Source organism: Hypoxylon fragiforme, assembly GCF_022984875.1.
Source record: "Hypoxylon fragiforme strain CBS 206.31 chromosome Unknown GGS25scaffold_1, whole genome shotgun sequence".
In the NCBI taxonomy this organism is placed as follows: Eukaryota; Fungi; Ascomycota; class Sordariomycetes; order Xylariales; family Hypoxylaceae; genus Hypoxylon; species Hypoxylon fragiforme.
Genome location: NW_026054756.1, coordinates 222,602 through 233,117, shown reverse-complemented (window position 1 = coordinate 233,117; position 10,516 = coordinate 222,602). Strand labels below are relative to the sequence as shown.

The 10,516-nt window shown below is 46.3% G+C and overlaps 2 protein-coding genes across 2 annotated transcripts; both read left to right on the top strand.

The window, feature by feature from the left end:
- Window positions 1-1,214, top strand: GGS25DRAFT_3313 (uncharacterized protein). The gene has a single exon (XM_049257900.1). The coding sequence runs from the start codon at window positions 419-421 to the stop codon at window positions 1,049-1,051; it is 633 nt and encodes a 210-aa protein (XP_049120865.1). The 5' UTR covers window positions 1-418; the 3' UTR covers window positions 1,052-1,214.
- Window positions 1,215-6,373: 5,159 nt separating this feature from the next.
- GGS25DRAFT_516397 (uncharacterized protein) lies at window positions 6,374-8,766 on the top strand (the record flags this gene model as incomplete). Its single annotated transcript, XM_049263191.1, has 4 exons — window positions 6,374-6,445; window positions 6,523-6,689; window positions 6,741-7,850; window positions 7,911-8,766. 4 exons carry the CDS (start codon window positions 6,374-6,376, stop codon window positions 8,764-8,766), a joined length of 2,205 nt encoding a protein of 734 aa, XP_049120864.1.
- Window positions 8,767-10,516: the final 1,750 nt, after the last annotated feature.

Below are 10,516 nucleotides of genomic sequence, written 5' to 3'. Positions count from 1 at the left end.
CCTCTCTCGTGCGAAGAGAGGAGAATATGGAACACCAGCGCCCTCTACGGTTGTCGACAGGTTTTCAAGCGGTGTGACACGGCCACGAACTCATGAGCTGTGCGCGATATTGGAGTTATTGGAGTGGGGGAGGTTCTGGACGCACGCACGCACAACGATTTTCTGTTTTTCCTCTTCGGGAGTTTTTTTATTATTTTCCTTCCCTTCCAGTACATACGTCGATCCTCGAGGGGGAATTCGTGCGCTCTGAGTGCAGGAGGATACGAAAGGCGCGCTTGAGAAGAAATAGTGACTAATAAGACGAGACGACGAGTATTTTCGTCGCGTAGCCCGTGTGCGAGTGTGTCAACGGTAGTGTAGTTAGAAGAGTTTGGGACGGCTCCATTTCGAAGGGGACGGGTTTCGGCAACGCTTCTGCATGCTGACGAATGGAGTCGGGGCCAAAACTTCCATCTCTCCGGAAAAAGCCAGTGTCAGTGCGACATTTTGGGATGTCGAAAGTGTTAGTTGGATGAGCTGGATTAGTTGGATGGGGCTAAGAATAGCCCATCCCTCCGGCCTTACTGCCCAACCTAATGGGCTACCTAGTGCTATTCCCAGGCACACCACGTCCATATTCCCTACGAGTCTAGCTTATAGGCAGACGAGGGGGGGCCCCAAGATCTTCGAGTCTGGTCGTTTACGTACAGGACTGGCATGGGATGGGATAGGATGGGATAGGATAGGATCCGTACCTAAAAAAACTGCCCGGCTAGTGCCATCGGATAATCAGGGGTCAGCAGGTAATCACATACCTACACGCAACACACACACGCACACATCCAGCTATACATCATGTATACATATAAGGAGCACAGGAGTAACTTGCCTTCCTTTCCATGTGTACCTAGGGAGGTACCTGTTGCAAGATGATGTAGATACATACCTACCTGCCTGCCTACCTACATACATACATGTAAGTAAGTTAAGTTCCGCGGTAAAGTGGATGAGACAGGTTTCATGTTCGCAATATGGATTTCCACGTCCTGCGGTTACATTGGTAGATATGTAGGTAAGTACGTACGTACTCACGCAGATATGTATGTTTGTATGTAGTATGTACCAGGTAAGTGAGTAGGTAGGTAGGAGGGCAGGGAGGTATGCGAATATGGGTCGTATCTCCCCGATCTCTGGAGAAAGAGAGAAGATGCCTCCACTCCAAAGGCTTCTAGCCAAGTCATTGGTGTATAAATTGCTGGATTCATTCTACTTTGATCCCCTCTTCATCGCAAAGGAGCTGGCTCCTAGGTAAGTGACGTATCCTATCCTCCTCTTTCGACAAATATCGAGTCCCCAGTCTTTCCACGGGGACCGCTAAGACATCGGAGGATATCTGAGATGCCACATCAGTCAATCTGCAGCCGGAATGCGTCGGATATGCACGCTCGCCGAATCACCTCGTCATCCTCTCTCATAGTACATACATACCTATCCTCTTCGGTCTTAACTTCATACCCGCTCCAATGGAAGGGGGTCATCCCAAGTTTCGATCTCGTAAGTTCAGCATGACTAATTCCGGCCGACCATGTTTAACCTGTGTGGCCTAGTTCGGAACGATGTCCCCCCGAGAAATAATACACCACTTTTGCTGCACGAAAGGTCTTTCATCGCACGTCCCTCCAGGACCCCGGGCGCTTTGATCTCACCGGATCACGTCGATCTGAAACGAAACCAACCCGGTTTTCACATCAGGGACGACCCTGTATCACATCATAGGTGATTTGTCCGTATAGTACCTAAGCCTAGGTAATCTTCAAAGTGAAAGCCATTGATGATAATCACATGAACCATCATCGAAACAACGACGTCCATCATGGAAATTCGGCCCAGCTTTTAGCCTCATAACAACTAGGAGTTGTTGGACCATGAGGCAATGGAGACCTCCGTTGAACAAAACGTACTCCTAGGTATTCATGAAGTCCCTTCCAAAGACAGAGGACAGTCTACCTAGTATGATTCGGATGGAAACGAAGTTTGGAAAACACCGACTCGGCGAAGAGATGTTGTTATCTAGAAGGAGAAAATTAGCTGAGGTGCGTTTGAGGGACCCATCAAAGCTATATATTAACTCGAGCACGCCCAATCTGACCATTTACGAAAGGCTTTTTTTTTCTAGGCGCAAAGCTCTCTACCTAGTCATCATTCAAAACTTGTGCAACAGTCCCATCTAGACTTTTTTTTGATGCCATTCCACCACCTCGTGGGGCCTACTCGTGTCACGGCAGCCAGGGCGGCGGGCCGAACATAAGCACTAAAAAGCGGTTTCTGTCTATGATCACCTATCACTCCATCATTCATCAATCTCTCGGGGACGCCTCCTTGGGATGAGATGGAGTATAATGGGCGTGGCTCCCCCCTTACCTTAAGCCGCATCCCAACGCAAACGGTCAATGCCGAGCTGCGGCTAGGAAAGCCCTGAACGCGTGGGCTGGCGACCCTGCAGATACCAATGGATTCTGCACCTGCCTGCTTACCTGTTTGCTCACCTGCCTATGCGATGCCGAGTCTGGACTTCCGTCATCATGGCTTGCAGCTATTGGGACCCAAAGCCTTCGCGAACCGCAAGAAAGCCGGCGTTTCCCGCAGCGGCATTACAAGGCAGAGGGGTGCGCCCCCCGGGTACATGAAGAGCTGAGAGAGAAAAGGGGGGCTTGGCTTCGTTTACACATCTTAGTACTTGCTTCGATGGGCGAGGCTCTGTTATACATACGAGAGACAGCCAAGTCTGTGGGTTGGCAGGTAGGCAGGCTGGGAGATCTGTTGGTATAGTAGAATGGTATTATACGATGGAGCGGAGACAGGGCCGGGCAGGTAGCCAATTAGCCCGAGTTTTCGGAATACCTAGACCGATGTTTCTTGCTCCTTACTTTCACAAGGCTGTGTGCGTGTGTGCCTAAGATGACTTTGTTTGTTTGCTGTTGTCTGGATGACCTATGAGGACATTATGACGTTTCTACGATGATGGTGCCTGTGTCACATGCGTATATGTTACCTACATACCCTACAGACATGTATACCTACCTAACCTGCCTCCGACTTACGGATCTACGTTGGCTGGTAGGTTGGCAGCTGAGTATGTACGGAAGCAATGAGAATAACGACTACTAGGTAGGAACAGGAAAAGAAGCACTTACGCCCACACCTACCCACCTACTCAGGCACATATATACATGGTAATCGGTACCTAGATTCAGGGGGTGCATGTGCTGTGCATACCATCTATCCATCCATCCATCGATCTCTGTCACGATTTCCCAAAGATCTACAGATTAGGTACCTACCTAACCCCTAACCGACCTACCCAAAACCCACAGACTCATGCACTGGAGATCGACGGCTTGGGAGTATGTATGTATGTAGGTAGGTAGCATTCGGGAGCGAGGGAGATCCACGATATCTCTGGGCATTTACCGAGATCTGCGATCGCGTCATTGATCCAGGGATTTTCTGGGCTTGGGTGATACTTACCTACACCTACCTAACCTACACCTACCTGCCTGCGTACATACCTGTCTAACTACCGGTCTACCTACTAAAGAGGCACCTCGTGTAGGTACACTGGTAGGGCTTTCAAGAAAGCTCATTCAAAGATACCCTCCCATCCACCATATCAATCTATCTTGGCTGATCTAACTGACAGGGGAGAGGAGGCATCGAAACGATTTCTCGGGATATACCTACACATAATATGTAATGTTGGCTCATGGATGTATGGTGGATGATGAGGTTAATCGAATGCCTACCTATTATTCGTCGCTTCTACCGAGAGAAAGAGATAGTTAGGTACAACTACTGTGATCACAATCGGAGGGCCTTCCATGGGTTGGGCTGCTTCTTATTCACAGCCAAGCGGGTTTATGCCATTCTCCTTTTCTTTCCCTCCCCCTCTCTCTCCCCACCCACCCCATTTACTTTCTTCTCCTTCAGTCTTTGCGATAGGTACCTAGCCTAGGTATCTAGTATCTTTGCCTACCTAGTACATGTGTTGGGCTAGTTGATGGTTTATGGTAAGTTGCTGGTCTTGTGGTTTTGACGAGGGGGGTCGTCGCGTTGGTGGGGCCAGCTGAGGATGGGTAGTGGTAATGGGAGACGTAGTATGTGCCTACCTACCTACCTATAGATGGTGATATGGGCATGTCGACGTATGGAATCCCTCAGGTGGCATTTTATGAGATCTTTTGTGCCTACCTAGGTAGGTAGACCCCAAACTTAGTATCTATGTTGTTGGTCAGTGCCATGGGTAGATAGGTCAGATAGGTATCCCACCGTGAGAAGTTGCCGTTGTTGAAGAAATTCTTCCTCCGCTACGCTATTTGATATGATATAATGGTGTGTGATATGCAGACTGGTGATATATGCCTACCTACCTACATATCCATTAGCCGTCTTGGTCATCTCACGATCCGTCATTTTATAGGTACTAGGTAACTGACAAGTACGCAACTTCGTCTTTTCTAGCACCCATGAGGATCTTGAGTTTCAATATTCGTAGACTCTTGGATATAGGAGCTTGAAGCTTTACCATGCACCATGGTGAAAGCTAACAAGGTAGCGATGTCACAGGTCCGTTGAAAAGCCAGTAGGAGTTCATTTCACGTATGCGATACCCCTATACTTGGAGTCAAGGGAGGTTTTGGTCGGTCGATATCTAGGTAGGTAGTTAAGGTTAATTTTGGATTGCAGAAACATGTCTACCTAGGTAGTTATTCTAGGCAGCGATAACAATGTTGAAACTCTCAGGGCTGTTGGTGTTATTGCCTGCCCTAGGTACCTACAGACCACCCAATGTTCGTCTTTCTAAGGGGAACAATTTTTGGATCATGTATTCGGTAACATGCAATAACTGGCTGCTCCCTGTCAAGCAAGCTGATAAGTTGGCACTGGCCTCCAGCTCTTATCAGGTTTTGTTGGCTTCTACTCCATTCATTCGTATGTTCGACTTCTCCTCCTTTATATTTCAGGTAAGACGAACACCTCGTGGCTTCTTGGTAGCTTTTGAGAATGGTAGGCTACCTTTGTATGACGCTTCTCACATTCGAATGGTGATGAAGTAGAACATCTATCATATCTCGCCAGGGCTGGTATCTTCCGTTTCTCTTGGGCCATTATTAGATAAGTACCTACCTAGGTACCTGGCATCCATCGTTTATCTGTAAAGCTACCAAAGCAGGTGATTCGCGAGGAAGTCGACAGCGTTCACTTTACATATGCTAGGAAAACTGCCAAGATAATACGGCAACGATATGATACTCTTGTCTGAGGTTCGAGTAAGGTATTGTACTTATGGATGGACAGTTTGAGAACGAAATTTGGCCTTGAAGCGTGAGAGATTCTAATGACACAAGTCCTGGTTGAATTAAAAAGGGAAAATATTATAAGATGAACTGCGATGTTCATCGTATAGCCAAAGGCTGCTGGATCTCAGTCGGCCGCTTCACTTGAATGGGCGCAAAGAAGACTGACTAGGTACCCGGGTACCTAGTGTCACAGTTGATATTATCCGCCTCAATTATTTGGATATCTTGCTGGCATAATACTAGTATCTACTTAAGGTAGTCAGTAGATTGATGTCAACGTTGAATATATATTCTGGAGTCTAGAAGAGAGGAATGTATGTACTGAGTAGTAGGTACCTAAGAAAGTTGAGGTGGCTCTCACCATCAAGTTCTGGTGAATCACATGCACGTGTCTGTGAAATTGATGATCGTACCTACCTAATGTGCTTATTACATATATTTACATATCTAAGTTAGGGTAGTATTAGTAGTAGGCATGTATGACTTCCTAGGGTAGGTATTGTACTACATAGATTGATGTAGGTACAGAGTATGGGGAAACGATTTGAATTGTGATTGGTGGAATGGATATGGATAGATCTATTTTTGTATATAGTTATGTATCTAAAGAACCTTGCTGAACATGCCTAACCTTACATACTAACCTAGGTAGGTACATATGTCAACTACATAAGGTTAGAGTGGATAGGAATACTTGAGTCGGGCACCTAACCCCACTGTCGTCCCTTACAGCTAGTAAATTAGCTCTATGCGTCAAGGTTTATCAGTCATTTGGACCGTCAACTACAACGTCAACTACAACTTAAACTTCCCAAGCTCAATTTCAAACGTTGAAACATCCAAACATCGGAAGGTCAACGCCGAGCTTTTGCAAATTCATCCGCATAAATTGCCACTACGCCGAATCATCAATTAATTACTCAGCTATCTCCTTGGATACTTGTCTAATTACTACATACCCAACACTCAACATCTAACGCCTAACACCCTGAGTCGTATTGACCATAACGGTGATACCTCTGTTAACCTATGATGTCATGGCTAGGAATATGACCTCGGATGGAGAGCTCCAAGTGGGCAGATGCTTTTGCGAGACTGGTCGTAAGAGGGTACGTTCAAACACTTTTAAAGCTTCCTTCCATTACACAAATGATTTATACTAACATCTTCCCTTCTACATATATAGCTTCGTGTTCCCAAATCTGTTCATATCCCCTTTGAGATTCCTCAGGGAGATTTCCACGACCTAACCGATGGCGAAGAAGACCTCGGAGCTGACGATCACAGTGATGGCGGACTATTTATTCCGGATGAGCCCGACGCAGAGGAAGAAGTTCATGATCCTGTACATGAGTATGTGCCTCCTCATCCATGGAATAATACTGTGTCTCATGTTGGAATTAGTACACCACTCTCAGCCCAAGCACCTGCAATGGGCCCACCGCCCCCACACATAATTGACATGATTGCCGCACTATTCGACCCATCTCCAGAAGGTGAAGGGCTACTAGAACTAGAAGGATTATGGGACGACCCGGAGATTCTATTTGCAGGGCAGGCGACCCCAGGCCCTATGGAACTTACCCAGGGACTTGTTCCAGAGATGGACCTTCTGCCATCTAACGAAACTGTGCCGGAAGTAGACGAAGCACCAGAGGATGGTGCCTCTGAGGGTGATCTGCCAAAGATTGCAACATGGAGACTTAACCTCACAGCATTGTCACAGGTTTACAACATCTATATGGCTGCATATGCAGACAAGATTCACATCTCTCGACCCCGCAGCTGCGTTACCAACACTTTACCCCCCAAACCAGATCTAATTCTACAACCTAACCCCAGTTCCAAGGCTCTTATTATCGGCGGCGATTTGGATCAGGCATTCCCACATCAAGTTAACCATCTCATCATTGGTGATCTTGGGGAAGAGGAAATCATTCTTCTTGCTTATGATGATGGCGACGTCATCGGTTACTATACCCGTGATATTGAGACGACACTCCTGTGCCAGGAACGAAACGAAGAGACTGCTGTCCCGACACCATTCTTTCATGAAAATGTTAACAGGAGTGCCTGGGGACTTGCAATTCACAAAAAGTCTCGTATTATCGCCGTTAGTTCAAACCTGCACGAAGTCAATGTTTTTGTTTTCGCTCTTAGTGGTTCTGTCTATTCACCTACTCGGAATACCCACCCTACCGACCTTTTCAGGACTATTGTCAAAACTGAGAATGGAAACACGCCGCAGACTTCTGCACCGGACATACTGGAAAGCATAGTCCGACTTCGAGAGTCTAACTGGCGCATTGTTCTACGAACCGGCCGCTTAGGAACTAATATACCAAACATTGCCTTTAGCAACGACGCTATTGGATTTGCAGATAAGATTGTCGCCGTAGACATTAACGGAAGGCTTTGGTTGATGGATATATGGGAATTTGGACATCATCCCAACCGCACCATTGATAGTATTCAATCCAAACATGATCGTGACACACGCTTTGAGCGCCCAAGGTGAGTATTAGGTAGTTCCGATGACCTACAAACACAAGAAGTCGAGCTAACAGAAGATAGGCCCAGGGGCTGGGGTGTTCTTGTGCTGCCGAAAAGCAGTTTCTTGCCAACAAAAGGCTGCCGTAAATCGCTTGGGCTATCAATAGACGAGGCCAGAGTAATTGACGACGACGAGGTGGGAAAATGGGTGGATATCAGTCAAAGTATCCATGCGCTGAAGAACAATTCGATGCTCCATCCATGGGTCAGATCTAGTAATTCCGACCGGTTCGTTGTAAACCCTTTGGGAGCCAGATGGAATGGGTCCTGGTATGACTATAAGCATAACAAGTGCTTTATACTACGGCCTAATCTGGCTCACACAGGTTCTGACGCAGTTATGAGCCGTCCAAAATCCAAAAAAGTCCTACAGGATGGCAGCATCATCATGCGCACGTACGAGATCGACATTGAGCTTCGTAGCTCTGAAGTAGATGGTTATGGGGTCATGTTTGAGAAAGTGATCGACCAACTCCGGCCCCGATATACGGTGATACCGGCATTGAGAATGACACATGAGCGCCTGGCCAATCTTATACATGTCCCAGAACTATCGCTAGTCGTGGCAGGTTCATTGTGCGGACGGGTAGCACTTGTGACTCTTACTCACACGATGGACACATTTGAGGTATTGCAGGAGGCCTTCAAGGTCGAAGCTATTCTGCCCACGGAACGAGATGAGGATAAAAAGTTGCGGCCTATTTGCCCATTGCTAGGCGTGGCTGTCTCGCCGGTTGCCTTCTCGGGTAGCATGGAATCCAAAGGCAAAGCGGTCAGTCGAAGGCGTTACCGCATCATGCTTCACTACTACGACCTCCGTATCCTAAGCTACGAAATATCTCGAAACTTGGAAACGGACACCCTCTCGATTGATTAGTGGAATTATTTCCCTTTGCCCTCCTCTTTTCGGCATTTGGCCTTTGGCTTTCGGCTTTCATCTTTTCCCTAGATTGTTTACTATGATACCCAAGGTTTTGATGATTATGGAACGGATTAAGGCCAAACTAGGCTGGTAGGCCTTTAGGTTGCACAATGAGAATTTTTGATGAAATGAATCAATACAAGGCTTTTACGATGTGCTGCCGCTGAACATTCGAGCTTCTCAGCTACATACATAGTACTATGTACTGTACTAACCTTAGGTGTCTACCTCATATATGTGATGACTGCGATGAGCAGTTAACTCGTGGGGGAATCAAGCCAGACAAGGGTACGACTCCTTCTAGAAATAATCTCTAGACAGGGATGCCACATGCATGTGTTCAATGTACCCAATGTACCGTAGGTACTACTAACTACCTAGTACTCAGTGCTATTATAACATAGCACAACTTGCACAAGGCTTCAAGCACTACATGTATGTAGTAATAGTATATTCAAGTAATGCTCGATTGCTCTTTGGTATTTCTCCTTTGATATTTTTTATAATAACTATCGTGAAGTAAATAAAACGCGTACATGATATGTAGGCCAGGTATGTACATAGATGTAGATGATGAAAATGTACCTAGGTACATAGTCGTATTGGAGATCGGGTGCCAAGTTCCATCAATTCGATTTCATGGAGGAATGATAAATCAGTCAAGGGGATGATGACTTCTGATTGGATGACATGTCAGAGATAAGGCTCGAAGTTTGACTTTTCCATCTCGAGTTTAGAGGGCTTGGTGTGGGTCACATTTTATTTCCGGGGCGGGGGGAAGGGACTTGAAAGATCGAATAATCGAATGGGAAGCAACTATGTAATTTTGATAAGGGACTCTATCACTTGGCTTGGGAAGTTGGGACTTGGGAGGCAATATTTACAACTATTCGGTAAGTAGTAGGCAACTTGAACCTTGAAGTCTATCATTTCAGCCCTTGCTCAGCCCGGGGATTCGTTGGTTTTAATCTCCGACAAGCCATATGCGTCTTTTCACTTTTACTTTTTTTATTTTGTTCTTTTGGGAACTTCTAGAAATCTTGCACATATTAGGATGGTAACACGACAACACCATTGGGATTTTGGCATAATATCGAGAAGGCTATTATTAGGTGCCGCCGAACAGCGGGCTTCCTTTCAGCGTTGCCGGAACGGGGGTTTTTTTTTGGCATCATCTTCAGGACTCAAGTGAGATAGATACATGCAGAGGGATCCCCTACTCCCAATTGAGCAATTGACCTATGGTCGATCCCGACACTAGCAAGTCCTAGTAGCCTAGTAGTAGGCCCTTTCTGTTTCGGAGGGTCCTGCTGAAAACGAACTTGGGTATAGCTGATCAGCGCTGAAAAAAAAAATGAAAAGAAAAGAACCTGGTCAAATACGAAAAACAACGCAACGCATGGGGTATTGCTATGGTAGTTTCTTGGTGCTGAAAACTCATTTCATTTTCTAGACACATTGGTTGATCATGTGGCCAGTGGCTTGCGTTAGATAGATGAGGACCTATAGAGTAAGTAAGACGGTAAGCTTGGGAAGAGACATCGAGTTATTACGAGTTGACAACTTGATGTTGATAATTACCAATTCTGTCACATCTATGGACAAAGGCATATTTTGCGGCTACAAAGTCGCAGCTCTAGAGGCTAACTAAGCTTTGACGGGCTTCAGGCCAAGCCTAAAGCACCCGATCTCAGCCCCATCGCAC